This window comes from Barbus barbus (assembly GCF_936440315.1).
Source record: "Barbus barbus genome assembly, chromosome: 25".
Taxonomy (NCBI): domain Eukaryota; kingdom Metazoa; phylum Chordata; class Actinopteri; order Cypriniformes; family Cyprinidae; genus Barbus; species Barbus barbus.
The window spans coordinates 6,838,669-6,851,274 of record NC_136753.1 but is presented as its reverse complement, the minus strand read 5'-3'; the positions used below and the strand labels follow the sequence as shown (position 1 = coordinate 6,851,274).

Here is a 12,606-nt window from a genome sequence, read left to right as displayed (position 1 = left end):
TTAAGACAGTTTGAGATTACCTTCTCTGTGTTTCTGCCAAAACAGCAGGACATCTTGCTGCATATTAAACTCTGAATTATCCCGTCTGCTGATTTACACTCTAATTGGCTTTCTTAACAGTCCTGATAATGAGATTATATGCTTCATGGAGCAGCACATCCCTTTTGGTCTCCATATCTGTAATGTAAAACTCCTTTTCCTGATTTATTAATAGTTGGTATAGCAGAAGCTGAATATTGGAGCCCTATATGCATACACACAGATGGCTATTGACTTCTTTTTTTTTTTTTACCAGGCATACAACTCATGGATTGTGTTCGCCTTTTTCTATTAAATAGGTAATTTAGGACGTCTAGCTGCAGTGTCAGACATTTTCCATTCGGATTTAGGGTGTTTTATGTGAATTTAAATACAGGTTGGCCAGTGATGCTGCTGTTTACCAAGAAAACATAGACTGGGAAACTCATTAACTGGCATTGTCTTTGTGGATAAGCTGAAAAATCCAGAAAAGTCTTGGTTAAGCTTCTTAAGAAAGCCTGGTACAGACTCCAGCAGCATCTAAAATATGGATTCAAGATGGATTTGAAAGCATTGATTTTTGCATGTCTATCTGCTATGTGAAAAATTTTCCTGAGTGATGACCTGACCTTCTTTGAGATACTCTGGACGACCCCTCACTTTTTTATTTTAGTACTGGTTCTCTAGAAGCCGGTAGTGGATCTGTCACTCTAAGAATATATGCGTAACTGATTGATAGCAATGTCCTTTTTGCTTAATAGAGCTGCAGATCATGCATTTTTGAGGCAATGCAGAAAAAATTGCTTGTCCTCTGTCTTGAAGGAGAAAACCTGCCGTGATAAATGATAGATTTTTACATTTTAGTTTTATAAGGTTATTCATATTTTTTAGTCGAAACCTTGTCAAAATGCATCTTTGGCTTTGCTTAACCTGTACTCTGGAAAGTAGCCAACAGGCAAAGTCAATGTTTTATTAATAAAAATAATGAGAAGAAACATTTACCTTATACCGTGCTTTTAGAAGAATAAAGCAGAAAAAAAAATATCAAACACAATGTACATGCTAAAGACTCATAACAATGAAGGCCCAGTCAGAGTGATGGAAAGGATCCATCAGACTGTAAATGAGTGGAAAATGCCCATATATCAGAACCAGCAAAAAATAGAGCATCTTTAAGACAGAACTGTATGTCATCACATACAGAGAGTTTGGGGTTTGCCAGGGGTGTTTCAAGTTAATAGTAATTTAGCTTCCGTCAAATACAAGCCGCCATCCATTTGCAAGCATATCATCCCTGCAGACATTACAAATAAGCAGCATATAATGTATGAAAAGATTGAACAAGTGCACCCCATTAAAACTTCATGAAGATTCAAGGCATCAGGCTCTCCCGGTCATGATCTGATCCCTGTCAGTTAGTGGCATGTGCATGTATATGTGCACACCATTTCACTTTGGTCCTTGGGAATCACTACACTTATTTCCAGCCCCATTTAAAATCTGCAGCTAAATCTGATTTGATGTGTATCCTGAAATGGAAGATGATTGGAATGAGATTGCTTCCTGCGCTCCCCGTTACCCATCTCTCAACTTTCAACTCTCACACCTCAACTTTAAATGACATTTTCAAAAGTGTTTTTCAGTTTCAGGCCGCTGAGCTGTCTGCATAAGGAATATAATTAGACCCATTATTTTACATTTGTCAGATCGTGGTTTTTATTTAAATATATAAAATCATCTTAAAGCCTTATCCTTCATTGATAACACGTATTTCCAAGTTGTAAAAAAGCTAGCGTAACACTTGGCTGAGACACTCAATGTCTGATATAAAAGTACATTTTAATAGGCTTCAATGGTAAGGTCTTGTAAAGAATGCTAATTCTCCTTAGCTGAAGAAATGGGTCATTTTATATATCTCTTTTGTTAGTCTGGTACACCTGCTAAAATGACTGTGGTGAATGGACTGAATAATCTTTAATGGTGAATAAGTTCCATTGTTTGTGTGTAGGCTCACAGCTTTTCAAACATTCATCCTAACATTTAAATTTGGAAAGCAAAATTCACCCAATTTATTTTACAAAATGCATTTTATTTATTGTATTGTAAATGATTCACCAATGCATATTATATTTTGACCTCATAATTTTAATCAAAACACCTATATTTTCCAGTAACAGAATGTTTGTTTAAAGGTGCCATAGAATGCATTGATACAGTATTTTTAAATTGTTCTCTGATATCTACACAGAAGGTATGTGGCTTAGGTAAGGGCAAAAAATCTCCAGAAACGATTTTACATGTCCATTTACAACCCTAGGATTTCTCCCTAGAATGAAACGGTCTGTTATTGGCTTATGTGGCAGGGTCATGAATAATAATGAGCTCTGCTCTGATTGGCTGTTTCACAGTACGGCTCATCAGCAAGAAGGAAGCACAGGGAGGAAAATATATATTTAAATACTTTCTCTCGCAGTTATATCGTCGGGTAATTATACTGTATATAAAACGCGGGCATCAGGGAGCCGTTATTAATATGCGAGGCATTGAAACTGCTTTTGAACGATCCATCGATCGCGTTATAGTTTCACTTCCAAGAGACGCGATCACACAAACTATGTTTACATTATGGAGCAACAGTACTTGCCACACATTTCACAAGATCAGATGCTTGTCAGTGGTGCTCAGGATCTGTAAGTCATTCGCTATCATCCTCATCTCTCCTTACTGAGAGTGAAATCTTATGTACTGTAACAGGCTACCGCTAGCAAGGAGCTAACCATGTCCCTTTAGTGGCTCGCGTTATTTGCTTTCTGTGCCTTTCTGAATACAGACATCAACCCATCCCTGCACTTCACACCCCCTGCACGGCCTGGAACATAACATTTATTTAGTTATTTTCGCTGTTGTCCGCGCTTGTTTATTTACAATACCTGCAGAGCTTCTGATGGTTCGGCCGGCTTAGAACAAGGACGGGTTTATGCAAATGTTGGGGGCGTAGTGATCCCGACTGTTGCGTCACAGTCGGTGTTATGTTCTGAATCGCCTGTTTTTCAGTGGTCTTTTTTAATCACGAGATTTACATATGAAGGAGGAAACTATGGTGTTTGAGGCTCACTGTATGTCATTTCCATGTACAGAACTGTTATTATTTAAATATGCCAGGGTAAAGACAGTTTTTCATTCTATGGCACCTTTAAAGTACCATATATTTTAAAGAAAAAGATTTTTTCTAGCTGTCACTTTGTATTACGTTAAATGTTTTATGCAGTATATTTGATGTAGCTAGTACACAGAAATTCATATGTTTCCATAAGAAATTAACGTTAAAGTTGATCTCCTTTTTTAAATTGTTTACAGTAATATTTCTTTTTTCTCAGAATTCTCTCTTGTAAAAAAAAAAGACTATTTTCTCTCTCATATCAGCATATCTGGATCTCAACAATGACTGATTTTATCAAGTGTGCCCAGATTTAATATGATCAAAAATGAGAGATTTATGAGATTTATTTAATTTACTGCAGTGTTATGGCTTTTTTTTTTTTTTGCTAACCTTGGAGGCTTGCTTTGAAGGGGCTCTGCCTGAAGACCTTGATTAGCTGGTGTTAAATTAGAGCTGGAGCTAAACCCTCCAGGAACAAGATACCCCTGATTTAGAGAGATACTGTATATCTTTATATAAATATCTTTATATAAGTTTATATAAAATGTATCTAAAATATAAAATAAGTTCTGAAGAGTTTTCTCTATAGACATAAAATAACTAAGGAAACGTTCACACTAACACTTGTGGTGAACACCCAAGTTTGTTTGCATAATGCAAATGCACCCGCAAACTGTATCTAAGTTTGCTTAAAAAGGGTTGTCTGAGGTACTATTCATGCAAACTCTGGTATGGTTCTTTTCTGATGTGAACGTAGTGAACTGATATTTATGATGTATGAATTGGTCTAACTGTTTATTTATATTTTCTTACTTTCCTGACAGACATGCTGCAAGTGGAGAGAATTTATATCTCATTTCTGTTCACTTTTACGCATTCATTTGACCATTTGCATTACATTCGTGACATAAATACCTATGTGCCATTCTGTGTTGGTGCCAATATATGCCATTCTGCAAGACCATGTAAAATGTGCATCACCTAGTTTTAGAGTTATGTTAGTAATGTGTTGCCGTTAAACCTCTGAACTTGGAAAGGTCACCATGCGTCACGTCCTTTCTGCCTCGTGCTAAAGTTGTGAGATTATATGTGCCATTTGACACAGGCTGTCATGTTCAGTCAAGAGTAATAAATCCTTGTGTCTCATTAAACTAATCCTTCCTTAAATGCATGAGTGGCCTCTTTAATGTGTATCACTTCATGCATATTTTTAACATGTTGCTCTTCCTTCTAATTTTTTTAAGATCACATCATTTTTTCGCATTCACCCTAAATGGAAGACTGTCAGAACTGAAAGATTAAGCAGCACTTGAAGCAGGAAAACTCAGGCTTAGCAACTTTCCTGAACGCAAGCTGTCAAATTGGACCTCTCTCTTCTGCACATTCTATTTCCGATATTTTCTCATTCTTCCATTCCCTTCTCTGAGGACGATTCTTGATTGACGGGCTGAAGTGCTGGCGCAAGATGAAGTATTTTGAGCTAAGGGTCTTTTGCGCTGCAGTTCAGACAGAGAGCAAAGCTTTGACTCTGATAAAAGGAAGTGATGTTTTTCCCTGTTGTTCAGGGCTTCATAGAAGCCACTTGACTCCTGCTCCTGTCATTGAGCGATCGAGCCAAACGTGGCACAGAAACATCAGAATGCACTGGAAGCTTTGCAACAAATCAAATCAACTGAAATGTTGAAAGGCTTTAGTAGAGATGGCACAGAATCTGATGATTGCATTGCTGTCTTTGCCGTATTCAACCTTAGTCCTACAAAGCCTTCTGTATCATATTTGATAGGCAAATGTCTAAGGCTTCTAAATTATCAATGTGATCAAAACATTGTGGAAAAACCTGTTGTACATGATCTAATGCATGCCTTCTGTCATCGGATTGATACTTTATACTTTTAAGCAACTTTTTTTAGCATAATTGTAAAAAAAAATATTCCCTTCGGGTCATGGTACATCTGTCTTTTTGCTGTGAAATCTTTACAGATTTTTCTTTGGAAAAATTATTAATATTTTTAGATGAATACTTACTGGATTTAAGCAACTCAAATTTAAAATTTGTTTATTTGTATATCTCTCAGTTATAATTTATTACATTGCCTTATATGTAATGAGCTTTGATTCTAAAACTAAGCACTTAAATATCATCTTACTGAGACATTACTGAGAGATACAAAATGACTATTTATGTTCATAAATTATCATTATATTTACATTATATTTATATTATTTATGTCAGTTTCATCTTACTTTTTGGCCATATAAATATCAGGTTCTGAAACAAATCGATTTTTACATCTGAATAAAATCGAGGTGTACTTATATAGGTATATTTATTTATTAGCCATAAAAGCCTGATTTATTAAAAATTATACTGAAAAAAAACAAATATGCAAAGCAATATATACATATACACACATATATAATATATATTTATATGTGTGTGTCTTGTCAATAGACAGTACAGTATATATAGTCTAAAGGTTTAATAAACTGTTGCATTTCAGAAAAATAGATTTTTCTCAATTTTATTTTCTATGTCAGGCTTTACAGGGTTAAAAGAAAAAGACAATATGTTTTGCATGGTGAGATTAATACGGTACGTCAGTTGTGTGGGGTCTCTGAGGTGTATTTGTTCTAATGCAAAATCCCTGAGGAATTTTCCCTTTTGACATTGAATGTGTTTGGTTCAGCGTTTTTGACAACCTCAGCCTCCACCGTTTCTTTGAGCCTTTGATCTTGCGTACTTCTGTGTCATCTCACTCATCGACTCAACATCAACCAAACACTTCACAGCAAACGTAGGAATTGACATCACCTATATGACTAAGGGTGGCTATATTCTGAAATCCTGTTTCAACACTCTGAGCAAACTATGCCAGGATGTATTTTTAAGCAGGTATAAAATATTTTTAGTCAGATTTACACAGGATTGTCATCCAACACTCTAAGTGCAAGTGACACATACTGCACTAATTGGCAGATTCTAGCTGTAGCAAACTCTCCCTTGGGTTAAGTGTCTTGCTTAAGGGTGCAAAGGAAATTTCAGGTTTGTAATCTCATGCAGTAACTCAGTACTTGCTGATTCGTTTTACCTGGGATTGAATCTACAACCTCCACAGGGCATAGTTCTGCTATAGTCACCGAGGGGCAGTAAGTTCTCCACTTGTATAACTTTTAAATTGGTAATTGGCCTTTCGCAGGGAGTTTGATTGACAGGCGATCTGACCAATCATAATGCAGAATTTGCCATTTTGGTTTTTGTGAAGGGTCAATTGTTTGGCTGTTTTGTGTGTACTTGCTCAGTGGAAAGCTGCAGTCACACTAAAACTGTGCCCTCTGTTGACTTTCATTACGGATGCAAATGCTGGAGACATAAACCACAAGCTACAGATAAGCAAGAAGTAAACTGTTTCTCTGTGCTTTTTCTTCAGGTGGCTTCTCGTTGGAGTCCGTCCTCACCTTACAAGCATTTCTCAAGCTCTGCAGAATGAACAGGGCATTTAACAGGAGAAAGGGTAAGGGAATAGAGTTGATGTTCCTGAAATGTCAGCTGCCAATATGCCAACAAGCCTGATTGACTGATGAAGACGAATGTTCATTTGTGCAGTCTACTTGTGTTACAGACTGTTTATATATAAACTTGTTCTGAGTGACAGAATTCAGTTACATAAAATTTACCGGAAACCAAAGTAATTGAAGAACATGTTGGCTAAATGTTTTTGCATTTGATAGCTAACTACGTTTTTTTTAGCTGCACCATAAGGGACACAGTTCCTTGAGGTTTTAGCTCCCTGTAAAAACAACTACTTCACCTAGAAAAACCTCAGGGAATTTAGTTTCAACACATTTTCTTTGGGAAGTAATGACTTCCAGGCCTGCCTTAAAGCTTGCTAAAATGGGACGCACACTTAAGTTTCACCCCCACACTTCAGGTTTTCAAAGCTTCATTCCTGGCACTCATTGCTTCTCTTCGTTCCCAACTCCAAACCTCCCCTACACACACTCTTTACTCAATTTGAACACCACAGACGGACCTGGATTCATAGGTGACACAGGTGAGGCTACTTCCAACAGAAAGAGTGCCTTCTAGGCTAATGTTTTATTAATGGCGGTGACAGAGGAGCCTCTGAACTTACTGGCGTGGTCACAGCCCACGTTTGTCGAGTTTATCTCCAGCCACAGAGACTGCAGTAGTAGGTTGCTTTGAATATTTCATAGCTCTCAATTGGGATTCGCTCGTTGCCTGAAATTATCGTTAAGTCCTCTTGCACACGATTCTCTTTTTCAGAAGATGATAATGCAGCTTAACGAACTAGAAATTATGTGAGACCTCACATTCATTGACCTTTATAGTCACCAAAGGACAATTTACTGTGTGTAAACAATTCTGCTGAATGAACAGTGTTAATCACAAAGGTTCAAAGGGAATATTAAAGATTTTAAGCATAAATAGAAATACTGTATGAGTTTGAATGATTCATGCTTCCGCATTACATAACTAATCAGGAACTGTTACAGAATTTATCCATGTTTACATGAAAAAGTGCACTGCAGTTCAGTTGAAAAGCTACATTTTGACTTTGATTTCTAGAACAAAATGTTAAGTTTGAAAATTGCAATTCTAAAAACCATTGTACAAATGAACCCAGAATGTGCTAGAGTGCATTCTTAAATGATATGATATTCTGATTATAACAAATATTCTGAAAATAACGGAATCAGGAGTTTCTGAATGAGAATTTAATTAGGAAATCCATGCCTTGTAACTTAAAATGTAAAAATATAAAAAACATTATGATTTTTTTGTCTGTAAGCTTTGTATGTATAATGATGTAAATCTATGTAAATAAATTATAACAACTTTAACTCATCCGGGATTTTTGAAGTCCTCGCAGAAAGCTCTTAGCTCTTTTAACCCTCATGTACTGTTTCGGGTCAATTTGACCCGTTTTGATTTTTGAGTTGTCAGAGATATCAGTTAACCTATGTGGTTTTTCTTGAAATTTTGTGACTTTTTCTTCATTTAGGGTCATGAACATGCATGCAAAGTTTCAAAACGCTGATGTGTTTTGACATGTCCAAAAACAATTTGTTACATTCGTACTGTTCCCGGGTCAATTTGACCCGCCTATTTTAATGCTTTAAGGCAACGCTACAGAGTTATACGTTTGTGATGTTTGTGGGTGAATTTGACCTGCATCCATTCAAAAGCAACTGAAATACACACAAAATAACAACAAATTCCTTTGTTGTATTTCAGAGCTCCTCAACTCTAGTCTTGAAGTGCCTCCTAGTATCAGTGTCTTGATGAGTTTAACAACTTTTTAATTTCAAAGTTTGTGAAAACAAAACTGTTTAGCCTTTTAACTGTAAGTCAGTTTTTGAGCATAGACATAAAAACGACTTTTCCAGCTAAAATTGTTATAAAACTTGAATACTTCAGAGCACAGACTTAAGATTGCTATCTTTTTAAAGGTGAAACATCACAGGTTATTGTAGAAGTAAAAAAAAAAAAAAAAACCATTTATAAAAGTAAATTTATAAAAAGTTATAAAAGTTTAAATGTATGAAAATGTGAAATATAAAAATATATATTTTTATATTTTATTTAAAATGGAAACTTTACAAAACATGTTTACCACCAAATCTTCAAGAAAATCAAAGCCAATCATCTGAACAAGTTTTGTGCCAAATATTAGGTTGATATCTCAAAAAATTAACTTTAAGTAATTTTGTGGATGCAGTACCAAATGTCTCCACTAGGTGATATACAGGGCTCTTGATTTCCATTTATTGTTTGAATGTTCTGAACTATATATTTCCATAATTTTTTAAATATTTATGATGTAGACATCCTATTCAGAAATAGTTTGGGCAGTAACTTTAATATTTGATTTGAATTCTATCTCTAAAACACACAAAAACATATGTATTGAATAAAAGTGTGTTTGGCACTATATCACAAATGGAGAATCTATCGCTATTTATCTATTGCTCTGTCATTTCTTTGAAAAACAGTGACCAAAAATGAAAACTAGAGTCCAAAACCTTTCAAATTATATATAATTTGTCAAGATTACTTTAGGTTTAGACCAAGATATTATCGTTAAAAAATGTGCAATCTCAAACATCTCACAGGTCTGGGGGAGTGGCAGTCAAAAATAGTGGTTAAAAACATTTTTATAAATCATAAGTTCAGATATTCATTCTTTGAAATGTGTGAAAAGTACTGATATTAAAAGTTTATTGATTGTACTTGATTGTGTGTTTTTTTTATATGTCCTAATTTTTGTGGAATTACATTGAATCCAATACGCCTACCATACAGGAAGTCAGCTGTTTTGGAACAGTACATGAGGGTTAAACTTCTTTAAAGCTCCCTGACTAACCAGAAAGCCTCTAAACTTCTCAAATCATACTTGGCTGACCATTAGAAACTGGCTTCGTGGAACAAGCTGTTTTTGCTACTATAAGGATGACCTTTATTTAGGCGAAAAAGCAGGGTTTTGCTATTCTTTAGCTAAAGGTCGAATTTAAAATAATGTTCACAATATAAATAAGCCTGGCATGGTAATAACTTTGGCAACAGGTTGTATTTTAACATCTAATTTAATGCACGTTAAGTGACCTCATCCGTGCTCTTTGCATTTCACCAGTTGTTTTGAATGCTTACCCTTTATGATTATTTGTGTTTAAACTGACAGCTAAATGGTGGGAGCATAACAAAATGACCTTTAGACCTGAGCTCTGGACAGAGATGTCCTGCAGTGCAGTAACCTTTTCATAACTCAGCGAGGTACAGGGAAAAGCAAAGGGTAAAGCTAAAAATGGACCTGTCTCCTTTGCACCACGTCTATTATTTTTGAGTTCAAAGACCAATGAGCTACATGAATCCGTTAATTGCACTGATGCGGTTTCACTAATTTGCTTTAGCATATATATATTATTGCAATGACCTAGTAGATTGCTGTTATTAATTTTGGAGGTCACATGCCTCAGCAGTTTTCTCTAAAATAGAGACTCATATTTTCTGAACTTGGAGTGTTCTCCTAATAGTTTTGCAGTACAAAAGTTGTACTGTAGATTTTTTGCTGTATAGTGGTTTTTGCACCTGGTTAAAGTCCAATAGTCAGAGTGTTCTGACTTTATGGGGTCCCCGGTTATATCTTTTGCAATATGTGGTCCCCTGTTGGCACATAATTTTGGGGATCCAAGAACTTTTTCCTTTTTCCTTTTTAAATGCTGGAACTGAATGATTTTCATGAGATTCAGTTCTAATGATTTTTGCATGCAACATGGAGCTCCTACTAAGCAACACCTCTACACTCAGTGTGAAATATACAGCACGACCAGTGTAGTCTGATTGCCAAATTAAAGATTCTTTTGATCTGTTATTTTTGAGTGAAACCTTTTTAAAACTGAATTTTAAGTTGGATTTGGCATAAATGAATAAACAAATAAATGTGTTAAATGAATTATTACCACATTTTTAATTGTATAGTATTTTTATTTGTCCTATTCAAATTGATTGATCTCATCATTTGGCAGCACTCCACTGAGTGCAGTAATTATAAAATTAAATTCACGTTTTGTATTTTTATTTTCTTCAAATATTTCTCTATTAAAAGTACTACAAAAATTGTTAATGGAACCAATAAAGAATTGGAACTGCAAAGAATCAGAACTAAAATAGTTTAATTCCTTACTATTTCCAACCCTGATAATAGGAAAAGTGTCAACTGTGCTAGTAAGTTTTGCACAGGAAAGCACTGACATTTTCTTGAGAAACTGTTCAAAAGTTTAGTTCGAAGACATTTGTGCCACCCAAACTATAAGCTGTTGAGTTTTTCCCAGTGTCCTCGTGACATTACTGCAGCCGGGAATATCTGAGCGCTTGTCCTCTCTGTGTCGAGCATTAATTGGTGTGCAGTAGGAGAGTTCAGCTGATTAAAGTGTGAGTGAGTGTGTGTATGTGTGTGTACACCTGCGTGGCGGTGAATGCTGAAGAGCCTGTGTTATAAAGGTGTCAAATAAACAGTGAGAGAGCTGTCTCCTCTTTGGCACAGGATTGGATGGCTTGTCAGCTTCATTATATTATTAGGTTTTTGTCAGCAGCGCAGTTCTTATACTCTGAGGGCCATCTCTCTTACTCTCTGCCTCTCTTGGTCTCCTTCGCCGTCCCTTAATCTTTCATTCTGTCTCCCTCTTTTTCTCTCCCACTGTTTTTTCAGGTTCTCTCCACTTTTTTAAAGCCGTGCCCTGCTGAGTCAGGTCTACATCACAGCAGCGTGCACTGACCATAGAGGTCTCCTTTTCCAAATTCATCAACCCACAATTTCACCCCCAGCACAAGGGAGAAAAAAATGAACAATGAGAAGCTCTTCATCAACACCTACACAGCATATAAAGCACGGCATGTCAGTCCACTAGGAAAAAAATGCTGCTGTCTGATCAGGGTCGTCCCGCCCTGAAAGTAGTATAGGCATTCACAGAGGACCCCGAAGTGCCAAGAGGGCCCCTCGAGGAATCTGTAATAAATAAGGGGCTTATAACTTGAGAGGACATGTGACAGCAAAACATGATACCATCTCGCATTATGGGGAAGTCGTGGCCTAATGGTTAGAGAGTCAGACTCGTAATACAAAGGTTGTGAGTTTGAGTCTCGGGCCGGCAGGAATTGTAGGTGGGGGGCACGGGGGAAACAAAGGGCTGAAAAAGCAATACATTTTGAAAATATTCAGCTGGGAGAACATCTAGCAACTAATTAAGTTAATTGACATCAGGTCTGTAACATGATTAGCTATAAAAGGGATGTCTTAGAGAGGCAGAGTCAGAAGGCTTTACTCAGAAGTAAAGATGGGCAGAGGCTCTCCAATCTGTGAAAGAGTGCGTAAAAAGATTGTGGCATACTTTAAAAACAATTTTCCTCAACGTCAAATTGCAAAGGCTTTGCAAATCTAATCATCTACAGTGCATAACATCATCAAAAGATTCAGAGAAACTGGAGAAATCTCTGTGCGTAAGGGACAAGGCCGAAGACCTTTGTTGGATGCCCGTGGTCTTCGGGCCCTCAGACGACACTGCATCACTCATCGGCATGATTCTGTTATTGACATTACTAAATGGGCACAGGAATACTTCCAGAAACCACTGTCAGTAAACACAATCCGCCGTGGCATCTGCAGATGCCAACTAAAGCTCTATCTTGCAAAAAAGAAGCCATATGTGAACATGGTCCAGAAGCGCCGTCATGTCCTGTGGGGCAAGGCTCATTTAAAATGGACTGTTTTAAAGCGGAAAAGTGTTCTATGGTCAGACGAGTCCAAAGTTGACATTCTTGTTGGAAATCACGTGCCTTGCTCAAGGGTCTCACCTCAGTCGTGGTATTGAGGGTGGAGAGAGCGCTGGACATTCACTCCCCCCACCTACAA

General features: G+C 36.6%; 1 protein-coding gene across 4 annotated transcripts in view; it reads left to right on the top strand.

Moving 5' to 3' along the window:
• LOC306845168 (PTB domain-containing engulfment adapter protein 1-like) overlaps positions 1-12,606 on the top strand; it is a 50,649-nt gene that overhangs the window by 22,731 nt on the left and 15,312 nt on the right. For all 4 annotated transcript variants that reach the window (XM_079377808.1, XM_079377809.1, XM_079377810.1 and 1 more), the window contains one exon: positions 6,607-6,690. In XM_079377808.1, the coding sequence (XP_079233934.1) occupies positions 6,607-6,690 (84 nt within the window). The remainder of the gene's footprint in view (positions 1-6,606; positions 6,691-12,606) is intronic.